This window comes from Amphiura filiformis, chromosome 16 (assembly GCF_039555335.1).
Source record: "Amphiura filiformis chromosome 16, Afil_fr2py, whole genome shotgun sequence".
NCBI classification, from domain to species: Eukaryota; Metazoa; Echinodermata; class Ophiuroidea; order Amphilepidida; family Amphiuridae; genus Amphiura; species Amphiura filiformis.
The window spans coordinates 59,118,381-59,145,373 of NC_092643.1; the positions used below are offsets into that span (position 1 = coordinate 59,118,381).

The window sequence follows — 26,993 nt, forward strand, 5'->3', positions numbered from 1 at the left end:
TAAAATTAAGCAAAGTTTATTTCTGGCAATATACAACACTTCTCATTAAATCTTTAAATTTCATTTTACTTAGATATTACTTAGCATCAATTATCAAAGTGAGACCAATATATTTTCATTCACAATTACATCATAGGAAGCCTATGATTACAACATAAATTCAACCAGCAAACTGGAAACTTTCATGACCTGTCCAGGATTTGAACCTGGGACCTTTGGAATTGCATCACCATCGCTCTTACCATCTGAGCTAACAGGCCAATATTTTGTTTCATAAATTTGCTGTTTGGCAAACAAAAAAGAGAAAATTTGTTACTGTCCCTAAATCCCTGTACATAAAAGATGACCTTTCCCTTTCTATGTCTTCATCTATCATCACCAGTTTGGTTTTAGATATAAAAAAATGCATTGTATTTACTATGTGTAGCACAAATCAAAATGTAAGCAATTAACATCATAGTAGAGGGAGACATGCATAGAACGTGTTTGGCGTAACAAAAACTAAAACGTAACAATCTATAATCAAAGACCAAACTAAAAAGACTAGTTTGTGTCGGACGTCAGGGCAAAGGCACGGCGTGATTGGTTGCTTACCTGCGCAGTTCGACATTTTTTGGACTAGTTGACTGGACGTCATACACAAACTAGTCTTGTTAATTCGGTCTTTAATTATACCAACAAGTAAATTGATGAATTTCATCATTTGCTAAACTTTGATTCCCACTGGCCAAAATTCTGAAAAATACTTTAGTGAAAAAATTATTTTGCATTATCGGTGCTTCAGATTAGTAAACAAAATGTCCCCAAAATAATAAACAAATCAACAAATTACAAATTGTGAGAAGAAAAATGCCAAAACAATATCATTCCATTGATTATTTTGTAATCAAAAGTAACTTAAACTATTTGGGTATATTATAGTATTCTAAGTTGGTATATGGGTTATATTCATATACATATCTACATACAAATATTCACTGTCTAATAGAAGTGGAGAACCGTAAGAATGCTCATGACTTTAGCACTGAGACATGGTTAGTGCAAAGCAAAGTGTTAAGGTCAAAATTGCATGTTCTTGGTATTATCAAAAACAGATTTTTGGTGTAGTTTCACTAATAATATATAACGCAATGCAACTCAAACACTATCTCACAATGGTATCCACATTGCAATACAAATTCTAAGTTCAAGATGGTATCGGATTGCTTGCAAGTTAATCAATATATAATCAACCGTTGTAATAACCAGGAACCGTAATACAGACCCTGGTTTAATCCAAGAAAGTTGAGCAGCAAGTCCATCAAAAGTGAATTCTCTCGGCTCTTCCACATGGTTACCAACAAAAAGGTTATCCACATCTATTTATAACTATAGAATAGATACCACATGTAAAATTTAAATGGGCTTGCATTTATATTAAGTCCCATCATTTTGAATAGATACATGACACAAATACTACAGTAGAATATAAAATGAAGTTATAATATTGATTTCAGAGTTCAAATTGTATTAATTCAGTATTTTGTCCACCTTGTACACAGGACATACTTGAATATAAATGGTTTAACAACATTAGCATTTTGTTGTACAAAAATGTTGTTTTGGTCATTCAAACACTCTTCATGATATCATAGACTCAGAGGCAGAAAGACTTATCTCCATTTATAACAGAGAGATACCACTTGATTTGCTCAAAAAAACCTGAATTTTTCAATTCCGTGAGCAAATAGAGCGCAGAGAGCAGAATACTCAAGATAGCAGTATATAGCTATCTAGTGAAGATAGCAGCAAATATCTATTTACTGAAGATAGCAGCAAATTGCTATCTACTGAAGATAGCAGCAAATTACTATCTGCCAAAGATAGCAACAAATTGCTCTCTACTGAAGATAGCATCAAATTGCCATCTACTGAAAATAGCAGCAAGTAGCTCACTGGATTTGAGCTTTTCTGGGCTCTTTAGAAAGCATTTTTTGCTGCTAATGAGCTTAGAAAACCTTGTTATGATTTTAAAATCATAATCAGTCTTGAAATTTACAGGTGTACTAAAAATCACACTCCTGTGGATGATTAGTGTGCTATCAGTGATTTAACTCCTATGTGTATGAATGCCTGTGATATGCCAAAGGTTATGCAACACACGTGTCCACGCACTGTTCATTGTGTGAACTCCTGCATTATCTCAGGTAATCTTACACACAATTAAGCTAATGGAGACAAGTCTTTCTGTCACTTAGCCATTGAATAATAAGACATTTTAACATTAAATACAAAGTTCTTTTACTGGAATAGATTCAACACAATCTTTATCAATTCAACCTTTTTTCTCTTTCATTCAAAATGGTTGCATTCCTTTCACAATATTGCACTTTGGTGTCAACACTTCATACATACCTAAACCAGACTCCTATCACTTTATTGGTTAATTTTAAAACCTTAACCCCGTGTGATATTCAATGAAAACTTTCTCTTTAAACTTATTAATGGACAATAGGAAATTAATTTGGAAACATATTATCAACAATAGGTATTTTAAATACGTATTGGCCTAGGTGGACTGCTTAGCACGCTTGTAGCTCCGCGATAAACACATGCAGTCCAGAACATTGTTGCGTACATGCTTAGTACGCTATGGAAGCAACAGGTACGTTCTTCCAGTTTGGCCAAGAATTACATAAAAATACCTATACATTCAATTTGTAATTTTTTTTATTATAATGTATAAATACAAACTGAAATTATTCGAGACAAAAACTAATGCCAGAATGTAAATTCTCTATTATTTGCATGCAAAATCTATATTATGGTAAATGTGCAATGATTAGATACATTCTAATATATTGAGTGTTATAAACATTGTTTTCTTCTATGGAATTAGAAAACATTTCCTTAAATTCTTTCTGCAATAACTGTTTGGATATATACTTATTTACTAAGTCTGTAAATATCATGTTCTTCTAAGAAAAACATCTTTCAAAGTGATAAATATGCTTTTTATTTTTTAGTGGTATGCATAAATCTTCATTAAAAAAAATGATCGCATTACTGTTTATAATATCTTTAAACAGCAGGGGCCACTTTGAATTACCAAAAACATTCAAAGTCTCTAAATATCTAGACCCCAAATTACATCTGTTCAACAGACCACTAAACCAAAGTATAATACCAATTATGTTCACATTGGGATTATCTGCTAACGGACATTAAATCACTGTTTCCAGGGACTTAGTTTGAGTAAACCCAATGTATTGTAAGTTGTTGACAAATCAAGTCCAGGTTTGGTTTTCCTTTCCTCTCTCAGTTGAATCTTGGATCCTTGTTCCACGTCCTGAGATCCAGCAAGACTGTGTTCAGGTTATCGATCCATTCAATTCTCTCTTCTTTTGTATCAGCTGACATACGGTGCCTGAAATAGCAATAATGAAAAACAATTGATAAGAAAGAAAGAACAGTTTACCAACCCAAAGTGTTACAATTAAACAAGACAACAAATAAACACAAATCCCATCTGGCACATAACCAAACTTGAAAACAAAAAAGCAAGGAATGTGCCGGCATGGGAATTGAACCCACAACTTTCCGATCTCTAGACGGACACTTTTTGTTTTTTGTTCTTGTGCAGGAAGCGTAGCCCCATTACCTACTTTAATTGAAAGTTTGGCAAAAATTGTTCTCTTTCTTTTCTTGCCTGAAACTTTTAGAAACTTTCAGTACAACAGTATGTCTGGGAACATAGATTGTACTGAAATTAAGGGGGTACTACACCCCTGGCCAATTGTGTGCCTATTTTTGCATTTTTCTCAAAAAATTATAGCGCATTGGTGACAAGTAAGATATGTATATATTATAGGGGCAAGGACAACAACTACTGCACTGAAAATTCAGCAACTCAAGGCAAGTAGTTATTGATTTATTGATCAAATATTGGTTTCCCCTAATTTTTGACTGTAACTCCACAACTGTTGTCTGTGCTGAAATAAAATTTCCAATGCAGTAGTTGTAGTCCTTGCCCCTATAATATACATATATTACTTGTCACCAATGCGCTATAATTTTTGAGAAAAAGGCAAAAATAGGCACAAAATTAGGCAGGGGTGTAGTACCCCCTTAATGATATACACAAAGTTGATTTTATGATGAAAATCAAATTTTACACAGGAGCCTAACAAGTGAGAGTTGATAACTTGCGCTTCTTAAAACAGGAACTTCATGCCTTCCTCCATCACCTGTAGTTAATCAGATCAATCCCACAAATAAAGGCCAGGCTGAATTGAAATATTACGCAGTGATGGTGTTAACCCCAAGTTCTTTACTCTTAAGTTCCTCACTTGACTCTTGGTTTTTGTCCCCAACAGTAATTGTACTCTCTAGATTTTTGATCCTTAATAGTCTGAAGAACTATTTTACTTAAATTGGAAATTATTCAGATTTTTTTTTTGGGGGAGGGGGATCATAATAGCATTACTGCTTAGGGCCCAAACTTACACAACAGAATTGCCAAACTAACTTTTACTTTTACAACCGGTGTCATAGAATAGCTTGCAGCATTTTAATTTTATGATGCAGGCAAAAAGAGGCCTGACAAGAGATATGATAACTTACATTGTGCTGGTGACAGAATCACTTGGCTTGGTTACGAGTGTCTCTTTATCATACTTGCTGGCCGGTCTGCATGTCACTACCTCAAAGGTGTTAGGACGAGCACATAGGATGCGGGAGATGGGAGCAACTTCTTCTGTGCTGCTGGTGTGAAGATCTATGCTGCCAATTGGGGGCTATAGAGAATAGAGGAGGTAAAAATTGTTATTGATAACTCCCAGAACACTGTAGGAAAGATATATTTGGTATGTACTTTTTGAAATCCTCGCTCCTGCACCAATATGATCGAGTCATTACCTTGAAGGAGTGTGCATTCATATAGGGTCTGTTTACAACATTTTTGGTGATAGTTTTGCAACATAGTCTTGTCTCGTCTTAAGTGCTGTTGAGAGTGCCATCACTGCGTTCACGCTGTTGTATCGCCAGCATACAGATAAATATCCCTTCTATGCCTGTTCATAGCTTAGCATGCGCGATTCAAAACTGCCACTGAGAAATCCAACATGGCTGTCATTACTCTCAACTTGAGATGAGATACACTATAAACTAGGTGACATAAATGTTTACAATTAAAGGAAAGGGCCTATTAAAATGTTTTGAGGTAGCAGCATATGACCACTTCATTTCACTGAGCCAAAAGCTTGTTTAACTCAGAACTACACATGAGTGTGCAATTTATTAATAGAGGTCTTCAGCCTTTTGCCATCTTGTGGTTACAAATCGATTTGCATGTACATGCATTTTGACACTATGCACAACACATCACGCAACGGTTATCATGCTTTTGCTCTGTGTTTTGCGTTTGTACAAGAAGGACTGAATGATATGAAGGCATCCAAAAAGGCCTGTACCCACAAGGTGGCAGATATGTGACGATTATTTCTATACTGCTGCAATATCCCAAAACTAATAAGCGCCCAAACAATAAATCACCTTGATCTTTTCTTGGTCTGGGAATGTCCAGTAGCTGATGAAGCCATTGTTAAGGACACACCATCTACGATGCCACGCCCCATAGCCGCTGATGTCATCAAACATGGTCAGCCAGCCACGATGAGTTACATTGGATTTGGTACGGCATGTCAACTTGAGATGAATGCTGCCCTCAAGAGGGGAATTGAATGGAACCTGTGTGGAAGAACAATGTCAGAATACAAGCAAATAGATTAGTCCTGGGTCAGAAAAGCACCTTGCATTGAACTAATTCCAGTTGAAATCCTTTGTACAGCCCTTAAATAGAAGATATGACCTTAATCTTCCTCACAGTGGGGTGTAGATTTCAAATGGAAGCACCCCATTCAGGTAACCCCATTGAAATTCACATTCCTTGTGTGGAAGATTAAGGTCATGTCTTCCATAGGGGGTGTGTGGATTTCAACTGCAACAGCCCATAACACAAATCTTCGGACTTTTAATTCAGCAAGATGTCGCGTGCGGTAAACAAAGCACCACTACCAATCGCATACTGGCGACAGCATGGTCAATTACACGTCCAAATCACCAAAATTATTTTGGTTGAATATATTTTGATGGTCTCGCAAGATCTGTGTTTTTCGTAAAACTTTCTCCTGAAATGGTCTATTGATGCAATGCATTGCACACAGTACAAACAAGCACAAACATTAAACAGCATTTCTCCCTCCATGAGCAACACACAAGTAATGACTCTTATAATCATGGTTCTTACCTTGCTAAGTGTGAATCTGCTGACTTTGCTGCTAGCCAGGGACAACCTTGAGGTGCCTACTAAGGTGAACGCACTAGTTCTGATGGCACCGGGACCTCCTGGACTGGATACAGGTGGCATCTTGGTATTCTGAAGAAATTGGACAAAATGGCAAGTTAGGAAAGAAATTGTGACACGGACAAGTTCTATTATTGTGGCTTCAAAGATTTTAACCATAACTGTTGACACCAACATGAAGAAAATGCTGATCATGTGGTGAAGGTAATGATTACTTTCAATACAAGCGCATCACCAAACACATTTCATCTAAAACGGTGAAGCATCTACACAAAACATGTTAACTGATTGAGAATCTGCTTGTGCTTGATGCAATTTCACCCTTGCAACGTCAACAAGTATGACAAACCATTCTCACCAGTGTATTGTACATAGTATGTTCATGATCACAACTGCGTGCCCAAGGCGCAATGTGCATGCAGAACAAGACCATTGGAAGACCATATGTGACCATCCAGCACAACTGAGCCCTGAAGTCGCCAATCATCATTTTTGAGATATTCAACCAAAATATTCTGCTTGAAATTAGCTTTAAAATTTTGTATATCATGTCTATAGTACTTGACATTTAAGTAGTGAAAAATCAATAAAACAGTCGATAAATCCTGTTTCCTATTGTTTATTGTTAAGTTCAATGGAGCATATCTCAATAGTGGCACTGGCGACATCCGGGCTCAGTTGTGGAGGATGGTCACATATGTGCGTGCAAAAAGTCAGCCAGTCAAATATGATTGCATGCACAATACATCCCTGTACAATCCACCTTTCGCTAAATCCCACAAGCTTTCCGATTTAACCCTATAATTCGTATGCCAATGCACACATCTCTAACAGCTTGTTTCTGCGCATGGTAAATGGGCAGTATTAACGATGTGCGCATCAGCATGACTTATTCAGGCTTAAAAATACAAAGGCTTGGATTTACTAAAAAGGTAAATTACGAAAACATCTTGAGTGAAATCAAACCCCAGGAAGTTGTATGAGTTCAGTTCACATTTACCTTCATACTCTTCAATTTCTTTGGTGTGAGGGCATTCAGGAAGTTGCTCCTAGATTTTGTCTCTCCGTGTCCATCCATCTTGCGCTTGATGTACATCTCAAAAATGCCAACTTCAACGACAAAGTCGCTGTCAATGTTGTTCCTAGATAGAGAAATTATGAAAAGTATGTAAAACAAAATATTAAAAATGTAAATGGAATAAAGAAACAAATAAATAAACACCGATACACACTTCATTACATTGTATTTTAGGAACTTGCAGTAAAACACAAATGCACATTTTAATTGCATTGCATTCAAGAAGATTCACATTTCTAACAGATTTGCTTCTCGAATTTGTAAAAGATACTATAAAATTACTCAGAACTTTATTCTGCTGTCCTTTTTCTTTTACTCCTTGCAATCATAAAATTGGTTTCTATCTTAAGATTTGGTACAAATCTGATGAATGCTTTTGTGTGTGTTTGTGTAGGTACGTACTTGCTTACCGCCAATCGCGGACATTTGAATAAAAACACACCTCCAAATGTGGACACACAGAGAAATGTAGACTAGTAGACTACACTAGAAACCCCTTAAAACTGCATTTGACTTTAAATTACAAGTCTCCCGTTAGTTGGTTAGTCCATGGTTGCCCTGTATGATTGCATGTAATTTGCGTTTACGACAATCAAATACAAAAAAAAAATTGATACATTTCCTCGGTATGGTGATTGAAAACCATTGCGCATAGTATACATTCCACACTTGGATAATTGTGTGCATAGTCTTCGCTTGACGGAAAACATGCGCAGGGTTGTCCTGTGCTTGTACGTTCAATCCATACGTATACATACATACTACTTACATTGCAATCATGTTAGTGAAAGGAAGACAGTCTCCAGACAAGCCATCTATGGTAGACAACATATGCGTAGCAATCACATTCTCTCTCTGTCTCAACAACACTATGTAATAGTGACAGTTACGACCTGAAATGCAAAATACAAGTATTAAGAAATCATTACTATTAAATAATAAAAGAAAAATAGACCAGTGAATGGGGCACTCCATACAATCCCATGCATCATGTTAGCACTTATCCACAAAGCTTGAAATCAAATGATAAATTTGATAGAAAGAAAGAGTTGTACCAAGGAATGAATGAGTCAAGTGATCCTATGGAAACATGATTTATGACAGATTTAAACAAAAATGTTCAGTTTTTGACAAAATCACAAAAAAAAATTGCGATAAAATACAAAAAAAGAGTGTTCAGAGTAGGATTGTTTCAGTTAGCTTTTTATAAATGCAGATTGACTTTAACCACTAATGATAACCCATAACTTACTGTTTGATCCTTGATTGAGCACATACTCTGTCTTGAGCGGCAAGCGGATATCCTGGATGGTGACGGATCCGCTGCATGGAATGATCTCTTCTCCTTCTGATGTCCTTAGCACTCCTTGTTTGGCAGGTGGATTCTTGAGACGCTGGATCTCATTCAGACATGCGTGTCGTCTTTGAGCTGTAATGGTGAATGTTTTTTATTTGGTGCGATTATTAAATACTTGCATAGCTTTGGCAATTTCATTTGTCAATCTACTCATCACCATTTGGCAAAAGGTGATGTGTAGGACCATTCTTCATAATTAAATTAAAGGGATTTTCTGAATATATTTGGTTTTTTCTTAAGTTGCTTAAAAACAGTTGATAAACCAGGAAAATATCCTTAGATTATTTTCTTTTCTGAAAGGATGCGCCTTCTCTGAGATCGCGTCCCATATTGCATTTGCACAGAATTCTTTATGCCTCGCATTTAAAAAAAAAAATACATTGTAGAGTTATTTTAGTTACTATATTAGTTAAGTGCCTAAAACAAAAGACTTGTGTGGGGAATAGTGTAATTTGGGATTGGCAACTCTGACTCGGAATGAGGTAGAGTACTCTTTTGCTGATTTGGAAAACTGTGATGTCAAATATCAGTGACTATAGTGTAAAATGCGCTTTAGTTTTAGCAATCATTAAATATTAACCAGATTGAGGTTGATCTGGAAAACAAGCATTTTTCTCCACAATTTCCAAATACCTACCTGCAAGAAGCAATAATCTCTCTGCCTCAACCTCCTCCATGGAGCCTTTGTACTCTGAGGATGAGTGGATCAAATTGAGAGCCTGTGTGGTCTGGTGGATTATACTCTGCTGGGCTGAAACTTCCTCCATCAAAGCCTGATTATTAAAAAAAATACACCAAAAAACAAAGTCAAACATACATTGAAAATTGTATTGAGACACACAAGCAAGTGGCAGGAGTTAACATCCAAAAGCATCAAACCAACAAATAAACAGATCACATTGACGACAATGTCCTTCAAACTTTTGCCAAAAATCCCCTCAGTGGCCTTACTGCCCTTGGTTGTGTTTGGCCAGTGTCCCTGAAAATGAATGCCCCTAAAACACCTGACACAAAATAGCACACCCACTCACCTTGATTTTTTGTTTGGGACACACTTGAGGCTGTGCTCTAGGCGTATCATACATGGGATTATGCTGCTCCTGTTGTTGTACCGCTATCATTGCCCGTCTCTCTGGGCTTCTCACTTCCTCTCGCCTAACAATCTTCTTCACGTCAGGGGTCTCCTGATTCTTGTTTTTACGGTAGCGCTCGACACTGTACATTAATGACTGGTCCACGTTTTCGCTGCTCTCGCTGCTGGAAGACGAGGAGCGTGGAATTTTGGTGGGTGGAGGAGTGACTTGCTCTGTTGTTGACTGAAAGATTAAAATTACACATAATTAATGAAGTTCAACGTAGGAATGTTTTTGTACACTGAAATACACTGAGCTCATTATACAAGTGTCAAGAAGCAGAGTGGGACTGTGGAAGTTGGGTCCTGAGGGTTCACCCTCAGAGCACATGTTTCAAAGTACTTAGACCTATCAAAAATAGCCTTGAGAGTAACACAGTACACACACATACTAATCCTGATCAAGGATTTTCAATTCTTAACCAACTCAAGGAGAGAATTAGGGATTCAATAAAGCTGCCAGAGCAAAGTAAATCACACGGACGTGAGTTGTTAAACGGTGATGAACTACAGTGAAACATGATTGAATCCCTTTCAATAATAAAAACAAGCTGAAGATCATCTAATTCACATGATTATTTCATGAGGAACGCCAGGTAGTCATTGCCACTCAACCTTACAAGAAAATTGGTGATATCTCTGTTCATATCACCAAGAAAAGGGCAATGTTTAGCCGCTACCTCCAAAATATTGAATTCAAATTGTAAGCGTGTAACACAGGTTCCAGGCATGACAAATCTTACGCACCAGCACGATTCTGTTAACCTACGTTCATGTATACGCTACGGTAAGTGTGGATTCATCATGGAATAACAACAGTTGGCTCCTGAACAAAGGTATAGGAATTAGGAAGATTTGTTGAATTGGTAATCAATTCCACCTGTTACCTACCTCATCTAAGTCACTGTAAGTGTACTGTTCTCCTTCCTCTTCCTCCTCCTCTTCTTCTCTCTTCCTCTTCTCAGCCTCTCTGGCTTCATCATCACTCTTCTGTTTCTCCTCCTGGAGTGCTGCCTCTGCCTCATCAATCAGCTCATCGATGTCACCCAGGACGTCGGTGATGTTCATGTCTTCTTGGTCCTCCTCCTCGACCTGTTTTTCCTCCTCCTCCTCTTCCTCCTGATCATCTTCCATTGTTTCTTCCATTTCTTCTACTGGAGGAGTTTGCTCTGTATGGAGAAAATAGAATTCATGCAAATCATAAATTGAGGGGCACATATCGTTGGACAAGTACACACATTTTTTCCCTTACCAAACATTTGCAAATGCAGCATTTTTTCTTCCAGTGTAAATTTATTTTTATGCCAACTACAGAAATAAGATTAATAATGTAACACCTTTCACAGGTTCACCAATGCTACTGCACTAGCTTTCTGAAAAGAACCGCACATATTGACGCATGCACCCAGTTAATGAGCAACACACGCAGGAGCGGCTTTTTATTCCCTTCACGACAGCTGCTGTGCCAAACGATGCTTTGACGTGTAATCGGCCAATCAGATTACCACCAGTCTGTTATTATGATGGTGGGATGATTAAATCAGCCAATCAGAACCCTACTACCGTGGTTATGATGTGTACGCTCATCACGGACAAGAGAATGCCATTCTTCTCTGTAAATGTACATCTATAAACAAGCCATAATTAAATACTTATACACCTTACAGGGATAAAGTGCAACCAATACCAACCTTCCAGTTCCTCCTCCTCTTCTTCCTCCTCTACCTCTGGTTCTACTGGCAAGCTAACATGTTGGTTGGTAGATGGTAGAGGTTGCGGTGGCTCGTCCTGTACAGAGTAACAACAAATCAAAAATGTTGAAAATGAATGTAATCTTGGGTTCTACCTTTTGATAGATCTTAATAATCACATCTTTATTCAAACAGGGTTCAAAAACATGTTCAATATAATTGTTCTTCCACATGTCTGTGTGAGCTTGATGTAAAATATGATACCAAGAATATCAAGAAGACATGAGTATAAATTAAAACATGACTAGTTTATTACATTATTATGTTTTGATGAATCAAAGTGTTGTAAAGATTGGATCCAAAACATAATAATGACAAAATTGGATGCTCTATGAGTTTTAAAATATTAGACGAGACGTATTCAAAACTCATAGCTTGGCCAATAAATATGAGTTCAATCGATCCAATTTTATATCAAAAGTAGTGCTTGAAATTGGCAAGATCTGCTTACAGCATTGATCAGAGTTCCACAGTTTCTAATCTCCAGACTGCTATATGGTATGTGTCACCACTATCCTTATTTATTACATTAATTTACCTCTTCTTCCTCCTCTTCATGATCAGATGTAGGTGTTGGTGGTCTTGGTCTCGGGTACTCCCATCTCATACGTAGAACCTCCATCTCCTTCTTTCTCTCCTCCTGTATTGAAATAAAATTACCAACAAAATATATCCTGATTAACATTTTACTTCACCAAGTAAAATAGTACTGAGACTATGGCAAGGGCAAAAGCAATTACTCATCTACAACTAGAGGAAGCCCCACCAGACCAGTTCGTCTGAGGTGAACCAAACCTGTCTGGTTATCAAATTAATCAGTGACAAGATTCACTCTGAATATGACTGGTGCTAATCGATGCAATAACATTAAAACATCAATTAGTACCTGTCAAATTCAGAGAAAACCTTGTCACTGATTATTTTGATAACCAGGCAGGTTTGGTTCACCCTAGAACTGCTCTGGCGGGGCTTCCTCTTTAAGGTCATCCAAACAGGTCTCCTCATACCAGTTTGCATTTTTAATTATAAATTATGTTATCCAGACTGAACAAGGAATTTGTCAAAATCATACAGAAAACAGTGCCAGCCTAAAAATTCCGAACGATCAAAGAAAGCAGGCACATGTATACAAGGCTTATAACAACAGTCTTTCCAATACCATCAATCAATTACTGTTTAACTTGCTTTTTATGTATATTCCACACAACTTGCTGCGTAGTAGTTTATTTAAAAATTCCCAACATACCTGTATTTTCTTGTTAATATCATTGCCTTGCCAGTTCCTCTCATGTTCCTTCAGTCTTTGTTGGATGCTCATGGCCAGAGCACCAATTCTTGGCTCTTGCTTGGTTGGGCTCAACACCGCGCTCGGTTTGGATGCGCTCCTCACCGGACTAACAATACGTTCCCTGCTGGTAGAGCTGAACTGAGTCCTGATCTCTCGGGTCAGTCGTGGTGCCGCTTGTTTCTTAGTGGGTGTGGTCGGCTTTGCAGGAGCGACTGCCACTTGACGTGGAACTCCTACAGTAACTGGAGTGCTCTCGGCTTTGGAGGTCTTGGCGACGGGATGCAGGGTGACTTTTTCACCGTAGAAGTTGACTGTTTTGTTTGAGGCGGCCCTGGGGCTGGGTTTAGGACTGTCGGTTGGAATAGACCTGTAAAATGAATGAGTTGATTCCAGCGTTTAAAGCAAATAATTATTGTATTCTATTATCAATATTATTAACAAATTATTCTCTATCAGAGGCGTCTACTGTCTAACCGTCTTGGACCAGAGGGCCACTATTTGCAAATTTCAGAGGTTGAATGGCTGCATACTTTTGTTTGATGTTATATTTTGTAAGAGACAGATTCAGCATTGACATCGGCAAGGCACAGTGTCGACAGCCAGTGTTATAAATATAAACTTAATACTCCGTTGGTGAGCGACGGGCGATTGGTATTTCACCAAATGCAAGAAAAGGAGGCATGCCTTATCTGATTGGCTATTTAGCATTGAAATAATTTGAGGTGTAGTACAAACTCAAAATGGAGACATGTATTCAATTCGATTGAAATCGATATTCTATTATTGACGCAGATAAAGAAAGTCGATAATGTACATTGAATTATAGATACAGCAGCTGGATCTTACACAGGTTCCTTTGTATAATTCATTTCTCAAATAGTTGAATATATTACAATTTTTACTTTGGATTTCAAAACTTTTACTTATAAAATGCAGTAAAACATATCCACAGCAAACAGCAAGGCCCCGCTAATTAGTGTATTGCTTTTCGAGTTAGTGTACTGAAAACAAAACCTGCGTTTTTCCTGACAACAAATCGAATTTTCTATAATGGCAACACCATAATGTGGTACTGATCATCATGCACAAATCATAGAATAGAAACTATGCGGCAGGTTCTGTGTGATATCTCATATCATGTAAATGGTATGCTTAGCCTGAGTCGCTCGGCCTATCTCGAACAAAATTGCCATGCGTAGCTTTTGAAAAACAAGAGGATTTGTTGTACTATCACGGCAATTTTTGACACGAAGATATAGGGATGATGACGATGTGCAAGGGTCACATGTGACCTACATGCCGATGGTTGGCCACCACTGATATATTAGCTAGACAGTCAAGCATTTATAAAACTGGTTTAATACACCAATGTCTGCCAGTCTGCAAACCAGAGATAAAGCAAGCATTTTCTACAGTTCAAGCATTTTTTCCAAGCTACCTTCACATAAGTAATTCTACAACTTTAGGCACTGATCTTAACATGGTGAAATATAGCTCTGAAGGTGATATATGGATAACTTCATACCTAATGCAAGCTCTTGCTGGAGCTACAGGAATAGCGGTCTCCTCTACCTGCTTCTTAACCTCCTTCACAGGACTCGGTTTCACTGGACTCTTGATGGTCGGTTGTGCCCTTGTCACCGTCGGAGGCTGGTATCCCCAGGTGTTGCTCTCTTGCTTGGGTGTACTGACTTGAGTTGTGCTGGTAGTTGGTGTTGAAATATTGGCTCGTTTGGCAGGGATGGGCTGTGAGGGAGCCGTTTCCTCACGAGGTTTTGGTGGTTGCCACACCCGAACTGGCTTCTTTTCCTATTGAAATGATGAAGACAAACTTGGTATAAATTCTTGCTGCAGTTAGTATTCAATCTAAAGCAATCAATGCTAATTGATCAATAAATGGCTGATATTTAGGCCCCGGCAAAAAACACAATTTTTAAAGGCAAAAAACGAGATATGAAAAAATAAAAAGCGAGATTTACCCCAAATTTGCTTTAAAACCGAGATTTTCCCGGAAAATCGCCGCCAAAAATTAAAAATTAAATAAAGCAAAATACTGCCCTCTGGGAGTCTAAGCAGTCCAATGTATGTAAACATGGCGCCCAACTCACGATCGAAGGACGAAAAACGTAAACAGAAATTCAATTATTTCCACCTTGATATGTTGTTTACATTATAAATCCTTTCTCAGTTTGATAAATTTTACAATAAACTACTATAATTTAGTATTCAATTACCTTGACATGACATTTTAGAGACCAATTAAGCACTGAAACTACACACTGGCGAGTACATTTAAGCTTACTTGATGACATGAATTGTCAACACGGCATGGAATTCAACAATTTTCGGAAGATTTTGCGGCATTAAACATCTTGTTTTATTGCTTGTAAAAGCGAGATAATTACTCAATAGCGAGAATTGCGGCGAGAAAACCGAGATTGCGTTTTTTGCCGGGGCTTACTGATATTATTATTTATAGTGCATGATACCTCAAGGCGATGTTGTTCCCTAATAACCCCATGGACACTACTGGTCATCTTAATGTCAGCATTTCTGATTGGTTGATTACTTGAAATGATCATTTCAACTGCCAATTATGATTAGGCTTTAAACTATTGGTCAAATTTGCATTTGCAGATGATCTTATTAATACTCTCCTTGATTGGTTCAAAATTGGACACAATATTCATTTTGGCCAATCGTCAGGTAGTTCTCATGGGGTTAAACAAGGTTTGGTTTTCATAAATTTACGGATATCAACATTGGAATCTGTTTTGCTCGCTGGCTTAACAACTGTGTATCCCAAACACATAATATATCGAGATTTTGACTTTCTACTCCTTTCTTCTTATGGAAAAATGTAGCCCTACACTGAAAATCCTAATTGTGATTAATTTTAGGGTACTGTCTGCAGCAAACAAAATGTAGAGGAGATCAATGCATGTATTCATCTCATCCCAAATTCATTGTACCTACCTCTGCCTTTCTGTGTACAGGATGATCCAAATCATCCTCCCAGTTATTAATATTGGCCGCCAGGGCTGCAAACCTTGATTTCCTTGCCTGAGGTACAACAGAAAGTGGTGTTAGGTTTGGTGATGGCATCTTGGGTCTCGGAGCGCAGACGTTCTTTGGGGAATCCAATTCTTGACCCTCTGTAAATGGAAAGAGAATTGTCATAATTCAGGAAAGTTACTCAGGGTTCCCGCACCTTGAAACCTTTAAAATTCAGGGACTTTCAAGGTCCAAAAGCATGATTTTCAAGGACTTACCACAACAAAAATCATGATGCGGCTATCCACGCTGCACATATTAACGAAAGTGACAGCTCCTCTCCACTCCCCAAATTTGGTCAAAATTATATATACTTTAGGTAAAATTCCAATTTTTAAAGACTTTCAAGGACCGTGTGCTAATTTCCAGGACTTTCAAGGCATTGAAAAGGTGTTTTCAAATTCAAGGACCATGGGAACCAGGTTACTTGGTTGCTGGTAGAATTGTGAGTGACACTTTAATTGCAGAATCTAAATCAGAGACAACTGAGGGGCACTAGTGACATGTAAAGGTGGTACACAGGTACATACGTACGGCAGTCAAGGATCTCATTTTTAGGTCCTCCACAGCCGTTCCAAAGACACTCAGTTGGGGTGAATGCTCCCGTTCACAAACTCAAATTGAGCAATGAAAGATTGAGTGTCCCCCTGACATGAAACATATTGCGCACTGAAAATAAACATTTATTTGGCCTTACCTGTGCTACCCCACATTGCTCTCTGCTGAGACAAGTTCTGCATGCGTGACTTGACTGATGATATGGCCGGTGTGTCCGGGTGGATCTCCATGCTCACCTGACGACTGGTCTTCACCGGTGATGCTGCAAAGATGGGACATAAAACATGGGAGATTATCCCTATTAAATTGTTCACAAAATGTTATGTCTTCATAGGGCGTGTATGGATTTCAACTTGACTTGACTACCAATATGGTACCACATAAAACACACAAAAATAAATTTGCTGCATGAAAGTTTGATTCACACAGAAAATTGTTTTGAGAATCTATGCGACTATTGAATTTGCGGATTCTTGCCAAAATTCTATAGCCCTGTTTTGTGGGAAGGGAACTTCCTTTTAAACTGCACTTTTAGTTTTCTATATTAACTGAGATCTTTTCTTACGTGATTTGACTGAATCTTCAGATGAATCTGTGCTGTCTTGGGAGTTGTTCTCAGCCAATGGAGCTCTCCGTTTACGAGGGGAGGAGTTGTTCTCTGACATCTTCTTGGCAAGCTGCTCTCTTCTTGCCCTTGTTCTTTCTAAGAGTCTCTGTTGTAGACAAAAACGAAAACAACTATAAATAGACTTACAGTGCAATACACAATCAATTTTATTTTTGGATCTAGGCATTTTAAGGCCAAGTAAAATAAATAACATGTAATCATCATCTGGACTTTCTCAAAATTTGGTGAGGGAGGCCCTTCTTATTGATTTGCAGGGGCCTTGTCAACATACATCATAAAAACAGGGTTAGGGTGGCCCTTCTGCCCCTTCTAGTGCTCTAGTGCTCTGTTTGTATATTTTTGATTTAAATTGATTTTTAGGCCTCCGAAATCTCCGAAAAGCATGCAATTTCCCCATATCACAGAGAATACAGGGTTTATTATGGGTTTTCCATTGCCTGTAACTTTATCAAACTGACTCAGAAAAGTTTTATATTGAAGGAAATGGTAATCTACCATGAGAGGTTTGGATTGCTGCGAAAACAAGCGATCAAAAATTCTATAACATTTATGAAAAGCGCCCTTGAAGTTGAGATTTTATCAATCAAATTGAATTTCATGGGATTTCAATGGCCAATTTAGTAATATTGCACTAACTATTTTCCTTCTTTTGTGTGTGAAAAGAGAACACATTTGGGACTAATTTTAATAATTATAGTCACAAAACTGATATTTAATCCATTAATATTACTAATAGCGAGCTGAAAATGGCCGAAAATGAGACGATTTTTGACAAAATTACCAAAAGTCAAAAAAAAAAAAAAGTTTCAACAAACTATCATAGATGAGTTTAGAAGCCTCTAAAACACATAAAAAACATATTCTGTATGACACCTTATATGACCTCCATTGAAATGGACTTAGATTGGTGCCAAAAATTTATGGAATTGAATGGATTGAATTATGCAATGTAACCTCATTCCAAGACTTTTTTTGCACATGATTGTATTATGTGAGCATGATCCATGCCACTTCAACCAGAAAACATATATATGAAGTCAATTCCTGTTTCTCACCCCAGCACAATGCTAGTCACTTTGTATGGTATCCGACGCATGTGGACACAACTCAGAGTAACTTGGGATAATATCATCTCCATATTAGGAGGTTTAAAACCTTGGGAGGTTCATGATGCCTGTATGAACATGACTTAAAACATCCTGTGTTGCAATAGATGGATTAAGATGGATTAAATCAGGTCAGCATGGTGAGAAATTTAGAGTGACTTAAAAAAATGAGTTAAAAAAATGGTGCGTTTAAAATGCATATTGCATTTAAAATGCATTTTGACTGAAACCTGTCGAATTCGGAAGCCTTGTATAGAATTTGTGACCGCTTGTTTTCACAGCAATCCAAACCTCTCATGGTAGATTACCATTTCCTTTAATATAAAACTTTTCTGAGTCCGTTTGAAAAAGTTACAGGCAATAGAAAACCCATAATAAACCCCTATATGCTCTATAATATGGGGAAATTGCATGCTTTTCGGAGATTTCGGAGGCCTAAAAATCAATTTAGATCAAAAATATACAAACAGAGCACTATAGATTTTGAAAATAGACTGCCTGCTTTACTAAAACCATGAAAAAGTAGAGTAATAGATGGAGTGCCACAGGCCCAAATTTCCCCTTGAAATAGGGCCAAAAATGGAAAATCTCAACTTTGAGGGCGCTGTTCATCTAAATGAAGCGCTTCAGGATTTTTTTTTCTTCGTAACTCTCGAGTACTCCCACTGTGCTCTAGCCTGCCACAAAAAATAACTTCATCAAGCACTTCTTTAATAGGGTTAAAGCACCTTGAATGTACCATCTTAAATTACTAAATGTGATAAAATGCTTTTTTAATTACCCCCTGCGGAGAAACGATACATATTTTTTTTCCCTTTTTCCCATAAATGTGAAGAGGACATATGGGTCAAACATAATTGATATAATTGGGGTCTTCATTGCATTAATTTATGTGACAAAATGACCCCCAAATATTGAAGGGGTAAAAAGGTCCATAACAATGGCAAATTTGGTGGTTGCTAGGTGGGGCTGTTCCTTAGCAACCAAAATATTTGTATTTTTTTTTCGCCGGATTTCTTCATTTTGGCATATTGGGAACACATCATGAGCATATCAGCTAATTCCAAGAGGGTCAATGTGGAACTTGCTGAAAATTCTGTTGATTTGATATGGACTGACCCAGGGATCCACTGGTCTCCTCACTATGTTGAAGCAGCTGCTTTCCCCGGTCGGGCAAATTATTCCCCTTTTCTCACCTATACTATGTATAGGTGAGATTCAGTGTGTTGGGTTTGGCCTACGGTCTCATCATCCCTCGGACCTTGTGTTGGCGATTGCAATGCGCATAACTATAAGGGAAAGTTAGTATTGCTAACTTGCTTTATTGTTCAGCAGTGCAGAGCCCCCTCTGGCTACCCAATGATATAAAGCGTAAGCGTAGATAGGAAAGTACGCTTATTTGATGAAGTTAGGCGCGCTATTCCGCGTCGTGACACCTCTCTCACCCAAAAGGGTACAAAGTGCCATCAATTTTCAGTTGTTTTGTCCGCATTTATGGCGGATTTTCATAGGTTTTTGTGTCTTAATCCAAACTTCAAAGGCATTTTCTTTTTTGTTGGGATGTTATTCTTACAAATACATGCTGTTTTTAGGCAATCATTATGATTTGAACACAAAATTGGCAAGAAACAAAAGATTGGTCAAACCATCCGTTACGCCCTTTTGACGTAAAAAAACGTCCTTGGCAGCTGGGTACCAAAAAGTACCCAGCTCAGATGAGTGCGTAATATCCGCGGAAACGTTCGCGTTGGGATTGCGATTAGCCCACACGGTGTTAGCGGAATTCGCGAAGTATTTCTCGCGTTGGTGTGTCAAAATAATGGCAAAACTGCAGCCTCCCTGTCAAATGGCAAGATAATTGAACTTGTAGCCTATTCGAGTTTCGATCGATCAAGAAATTTAGCTAAGTAGGCCTACAAATGAAGGGGAGTGTGGGAAGCTTGAAATCTTGTATGGTATCAGCACAACTTAAAAAGACTGTGGATGGGTGTTAGCCTAAATAGTTCCGCATTGGCATGCAAACATGGCAAATGTAGGCCTACCGTTTTTCACGACCGCTCTTTCAATTTCAACCCATCACTTTTCACTAAAGAGCTGAATAATTCCTGGTTGTTAATTTCCTTTTTGATGTGTTTTGTGTGCATGTTTATTTATTTATTTATTTATTATGCTTCATCACTGGCTCATATACAATTACAAAGACAAATACGGTATATTATATATAAATATTGCATAATCAAGACAAAGTAAATAGAATAAAATGCCAGCGAAAGGAATGGGACAAACAGGTGCAAAATCACGGCTCTAGGACCATCTCACCTTTCGATTTTTGCAAACAATTTATGGGGGGGGTTATTGTTATACTTAAATATTTTGTTATAGGACCTACTACGTAGTTATATTTTTGTCTGTTTGTATAGGCCTACTAATTCCTTCAAATTAATTTGGTCTATTAAAGCTTAAGAAAATCATGCATTTTTTATTCAAATTCCGTTCAAATTCGTTCTGTGGCATGCTGGCGATGTTCACTGAAAACTATTTGGTCTTCGTGATTCATTTTTGTTTTATATCGGCCCTAGGCCTAAATGCATTTTATAAGTAGGGCCACAGAGGGGAGAGATCTCTCCTCTGCTGTGAGTATATGGGCCTAATAAGAATGAATTTAACATGATGCTAAAATAGTAAGATTTAGGGTATTATACCTTAACATGCTAAAATATTAAGAATTTAGCATGTTAAGGTGGTATTGGATGCATTTTCTAGAAATAAGGATATGCTTTGAGCATGTTTTAAACAGATTAAGTGAGTAGGGTAAAGAACACTGATCAATATGCCTTTTGTTTGAAGCAAATCGGACATACGGTTTCTATACTACATCAAATTATATTTTCTTTGTATCTTATTGTTTTTATCAATAATCAATATAGTTAATGAGCTAAAAGGACTGTAAAGGCTCATTATATATGTAATTTTTGCCAATATTTTGCTAAAAATCAATGCATAAATGTTCATGGTACTTTTATTTTGCATACTTTTGCCCTGAAACTTGGTCAAAGTGTTTCTAATATGTTCTAATGTATTATATAGTGAAGCCGCCCCTCATTTGCATATTTGCATAATTAATGAGCTAATTTGCATAAATGCTACTTAATTATGCAAATTAGGGCGGCTAGCTCATTAATTATGCATAAATTATCTGGAAGTCATTAGGAACACTTTGACCAAGTTTGAAACCAATATTCTGTTAAATAAAAATGTTATGAACATTTATGCATTGGATTTTAGCAAAATATTGGCAAAATTACATATTAATGAGCACTTTCAAGTCATATTAGCTCATTAACTGTATTGATTATTGATAAAAACAATACAATACAAAGACATTTAAAATGTATGTATTATGAAAACCGTATGTCCGATTAGCTTCAAACAAAAGGCATATGGATCAGTGTTCTCTGCCCTACTCAATTAATATGTTTAAAACAGAACCACCTTAAATTAAGTATAATACTTGGTGTATAGACATAATTTGAGCAAACTGTGATAACTTTATTCTGTTAAATAGGCCTAAAAATAATTCTTTGGCGTATGTATAGGCCTAAGTTTTGAAAAATGTAACGAACTTGGCAAAGGAGATCATAATATGAGTAGGCCTAAGAGAGCAATGAGTAACACATGCATGCATACACTCTAAATTACAATGATTTAAAATAAATCCTTAAGGGGTACTACACCCTGGCCAATTTGTGCCTATTTTTGCATTTTTCTCAAAAATTATAAGCGCATTGGTGACAAGTAAGATATGTATATTATAGGGGCAAGGGCTACAACTACTGCACTGAAAATTCAGCAACTCAAGGCAAGTAGTTATTGATTTATTGATCAAATATTGGGTTTCCCTCATTTTTGACTGTAATTCCGCAACTGTTGTCTGTGCTGAAATAAAATTTCCAGTGCAGTAGTTGTAGTCCTTGCCCCTAAAATATAAATATCTTACTTGTCACCAATGCTTTATAATTTTGAGAAAAATGCAAAAATAGGCACAAAATTGGGCAGGGTGTAGTACCCCTTAATGATTGTATAAATGTAATTAGGGACCAATCAATTTTAGATTTAAAATTAATCGTATAGATTTTAATTTTAATTTTTAAAGATTTAATTTTAAATCTGTAAGATTTAATTTCAAATCTAATATCTTGGAATAGCCCATCAGTGTTGTATAAAAGTCATAAAGTTCGTTAGTTATGTAGTCAAATCCAATTTTCTACTCTAATCTAATCTTCAAATCTAATACTTGATTGTCCCTAATCACAATCCTTTAGGATTTATTTTAAATCCTTGAAATTTAGAGTGAATACTTTGACAAAATTATTAAACGAAACCGAACGAACGCGAAACAATTATGATTTTTTAAATATAGGCCTACAACAGTGTTCGATTTACCACCTGCATACCTGCACCAGTGCATGTAACATTCCCTCTGTGCATGCAGCTTTTCACTACCTGCCTGCACGCGTGCATGTACGATTTTAGCGCCAGCGATATGACAAGGCAATATACAAAAGTAAACAAGCAGTCAGTCCGATTTGGAAAAACCCAATCTATTTTTAGCGCAATATCCTGACTTCATTTAAGGGCTGGCGCAATTGACAATTCCCGTGAGAACTGTCACTTTTTTTCATTGACTTCCCTAGTCTCCTACACAGCCAGTTTGCGTCGGTCTGATACTTGTCGATCCTAACGAACATTCGAGATAGCCACATAGGCCTACAGTCTGGTCCGAGACTATGACTTCCCTTAGAGGGGCTAGCGTAATGTGATGTCATCCACCAATTCCCGATACCCTCGCACATGTAGAAGCTGTCATTTTCATTTCATTGAAAAAAAAGAAACAGAATTTAAACCGTGGGAAATATTTGTTTACGTACGGAAAATATCATAATAATGTCCAGCAAAAAAGGAAATAGCTCAAAAAACACTTGCATCATTCTGGAAATCGTGCACCTTGTCGGCGACTAGTTCTAGAACAGATGAAGCCACAGCATCCAGTGTTTTGGCTAAGAAATCGGCGAGTGATCGGCATAAAAATGACAATGACAGTGGAGCCGGGAATATTATTACAAGCTTAACTGACAATGATCGTGATTCAATGTGATTTTATGTTTGCTTTAATTTTGGTGCATTGCTGTGCATGTAGAAATTTTGGGCTACATGCACCAGTGCAGGTAGGAAAAAATTTGTAAATCGGACACTGGCCTACAAACTAGTGATGTGGTCGACATGCCTTATGTCGACATAATGTCGACGTCGGCACGTATGCCGACATGTCGACATCAAAAAATCATGTCGACAAAAAAATTTTTTTTTTTTTTTTTTTTTTTTTTAGTTTTCAAAAAATATTTTTGGCCAGAAAAGCAAGTTATAGGCCCAAACTGACTTGTTATTCAAGGTTGGAAACCAGAGAAATACTGCTACTAAAAAAAAAAAAAATGCCAATTTTTTTACAAAGTTGGATGAACTTGTACATTTTGATTACCTTTGCTTCTATTGAACAGTCAGGGACACATTGAATTAGTATGCATTGCTAGCTGTTCAATAGAAACAAAAGTAATTAAAATGTACAACTTTTTCCCACTTTGTAAAAAAAAATTGGCATTTTTTTTTTTTTTTTGAGTAGCAGTATTTCTCTGGTTTCAACCTTGAATAACAAGTCAGTTTGGGCCTATAACTTGATTTTCTGGCCAAAATATTTTTTGAAAATTTAAAAAATTTTTTTTTTTTTTTTAGAATTTTTTTAGAATTGTTTTTTTATGTCGACACACTGTCGACGCCGGTATACTGAATTATATCGACATGTCGACAATAAAAAACGGTGCCGACCACATCACTACTACAAACACAGTCAACGCTGGATGGAACATAGTGGACGAATTAGACTTACACGACGAATATGCATTTTATTTGAAATATCTATATATTGACATGATAATCGACCTATGAGTAGGAACAATTATGAATTTCATTCAATTTTTTTTGTTGGGGTGGGGCGAATTTGAAATATTTTAGGCCTAAAAATTAAGTACAAAATATGAATGATTGCTATGACACACATCATCAGCAGCATGGCCTACTAATCATGCTAATTGAAAAGTTCGATTGAAATAATAATATGCAACTCGTGATTTGTTTGTATTTGGATTGAATTTTTTGAAATGATTGAAATTTTGACGTATAATGCTTTTCGCATTTGCAAAATGAAAACACGCAATTCCAAACAAGCATACAAAAACAAACAACCAAGCAATGAAAAAAACCCACACACACAAAAAGAATCGAATAAAATAAATAAAATAAAAAACCCAACAACAACATCACCACAAAAAGCTACAAAACACTGCATAAATAATTTATAAAGATGTGTTAAATTTCAAAATGTTTTAACATTTTGAAATTTAAAAAATTTAAAATGCATATTTCCTCCAATTATGCTTCGAATCAAAAAAAAAAAAAAAAAAAGGAGAAGCAAAAACAAAACAAACAAGGAAACAAACGTAACCAAAACCAATATAACCACAATAAAACAAACAAACAAAACACGGTCTAGCCTTGGGCCTACATATCAATCAAATTACTTGGCAAATTTCACTGGCAACACGTAAATTCTCCAAATTGAGTGCGTTTAGCTTCAGTACGCTCTGAAGAAAGCACCCATGGTGTATAGCAATGCGTACTTCAATGCGAAGGCGCGATTGTTGATTTCAGTACGCAAAGACCAAAACAAATTCCTTCGACTTCACTGCGTACCCACCTACGCGCTATAACAACCCGTTCTAGCCTCCTTCGGAGGCGAAGGAGCGTTCCGATTTCAATGTGGCTACCTACGTTTGTCGCCCTCTATTGTCGAGATTCCACAATTGACTGTTCCATTTTTAGCATCTTCAGTTTTCTAGCTGCTACTTCCCGCCCTCTCCTCCCATTTAGCTATGCCCTCATTGGCGCTCTTAGCTCAGAGTTTGTTATCTTCTTTTTGTTTTGGGAAAGCGGTTGCTTGGGCGATCGGGTCAGCGCTTGGTGCCTTTTCACAGGCCCCACTTCGCTTCCCATAGCCAGATCAGTGGAACCTGACACTCCGCTTTGCTCACTAGGGATCCACTGGTCTCCTCACTATGTTGAAGCAGCTGCTTTCCCGGTCGGGCAAATTATTCCTTTTCTCACCTATACTATGTATAGGTGAGATTCAGTGTGTTGGGTTTGGCCTACGGTCTCATCATCCCTCAGACCTTGTGTTGGCGATTGCAATGCGCATAACTATAAATACAAAATATCTTAATTTTATTTGTACATGTATGTGTGCCGTGTGTGAGAGCATGCTGCCCATATGTCATCGACATGCAGAAAACATTCAATCGATTGCTAACAGGAAGTGAGTGTGTTGCATTAATATTCATGAGTAGTATTGTAAGGCCAAGTAAAAAATAAAACATGTTTCACGTCCGGGTTTTTGAAAAAAAGGAGGAGGAGGGGGCTTTTTATTTTCTATTTTTTATCGCAAAATTGGTGTAAATACCCATACTTAGAGCTGTTTTAGCGTATACAATAATGCCTGGAAAAAGAAGGAGGCCCTTTTTTATTTGTTCTTTTGAGAGTTACACCCCCTCCAATGATCACAAAACCTTCCTAAAATGTTTCTTGTATCTTAAGGGGGTACTACACCCCTGGCCAATTTCGTGCCTATTTTTGCATTTTCTCAAAAATTATAGCGCATTGGTGACAAGTAAGATATGTATATTATAGGGGCAAGGACTACAATTACTGCACTGAAAATTCAGCAACTCAAGACGAGTAGTTATTGATTTATTGATCAAATATTGGTTTTCCCTCATTTTTGACTGTAACTCATGCAACTGTTGTATGTGCTGAAATAAAATTTCCAGTGCAGTAGTTGTAGTCCTTGCCCCTGTCATATACATACCTTACTTGTCACCAATGGGCTATAAATTTTGAGAAAAATGCAAAAAGAGGCACAAAATTGGGCAGGGGTGTAGTACCCCCTTAACATTTCAAGGCTATAGAAAGCATTTCAACTTCCTAGACATTTTTTGAAAAGTTATAACTGAATTTCAAAAAATAAAATATATTTGAGGAAACCTCAAAAAGGAAGCGGGAAGGGACGTGAAACATGTTTATTTTTTTATTTTGCATATAACAGTAGACGTATCGGCAGGCTTGATTCGCTTGTGAAAGACTCTGCTGACCGCGAAAGACGGGTGATCGCTAGTATTTATAATTTTAAAACCGAAACGGTTGATGAAATTTGTTTGAACTTGGCATCCAATATCCACCTTGCATACCAGATTAACCACATGCCACACACTGACTGAGTACGTGAGTCATGCACAGCCAGGCATGCGGTGATCCTGTGTGTCGAGTGCAGTGCATGATCAAAAATTGAGAAATCGTGAATTTACAAAGCAATTATTTTTTATCGTTTTTCTCTATTAAACTACCGTAAATTAAAAATTAACAAAGTCATGACAAGATTAAACAAATTTACCTCTGTTACTGGATCCATTTTCAAGTTGATTATGTATTTAAATACGCCAAAATCATGAAAATATGTTGCTACTGATCATACGCTTCGCGTGATTGCCGTTCCCTTTTCAGCTGTTTATGAATTTTGAATTTTGCGCACTTCCTC

The 26,993-nt window shown here is 37.1% G+C and overlaps 1 protein-coding gene across 1 annotated transcript; it reads right to left on the reverse strand.

Annotated features, from left to right (window-relative positions):
* LOC140136273 (uncharacterized) lies at positions 1-26,966 on the reverse strand. The gene is made up of 18 exons (XM_072157995.1): positions 26,850-26,966; positions 17,127-17,274; positions 16,701-16,823; positions 15,926-16,104; positions 14,475-14,758; positions 12,908-13,316; positions 12,200-12,301; positions 11,602-11,698; positions 10,802-11,079; positions 9,810-10,094; positions 9,416-9,551; positions 8,674-8,850; positions 8,191-8,314; positions 7,344-7,485; positions 6,287-6,415; positions 5,533-5,727; positions 4,603-4,775; positions 1-3,406 (listed from the first exon to the last, which is right to left on the reverse strand). Exons 1-18 carry the CDS (start codon positions 26,865-26,867, stop codon positions 3,298-3,300), a joined length of 3,108 nt encoding a protein of 1,035 aa, XP_072014096.1. The 5' UTR covers positions 26,868-26,966; the 3' UTR covers positions 1-3,297.
* Between the last annotated feature and the right edge of the window lie 27 nt (positions 26,967-26,993).

Bases quoted from the DNA above. Each gene is read 5' to 3' on its own strand.
- LOC140136273 (XM_072157995.1), bottom strand. The intron at 12,302-12,907 runs GTATGTTGGGAA...ATTTCAATACAG, and splicing joins ATATTAACAAGAAAATACAG to GAGGAGAGAAAGAAGGAGAT. The intron at 6,416-7,343 runs GTAAATGTGAAC...CAATTTCTTCAG, and splicing joins AGAAATTGAAGAGTATGAAG to AATACCAAGATGCCACCTGT.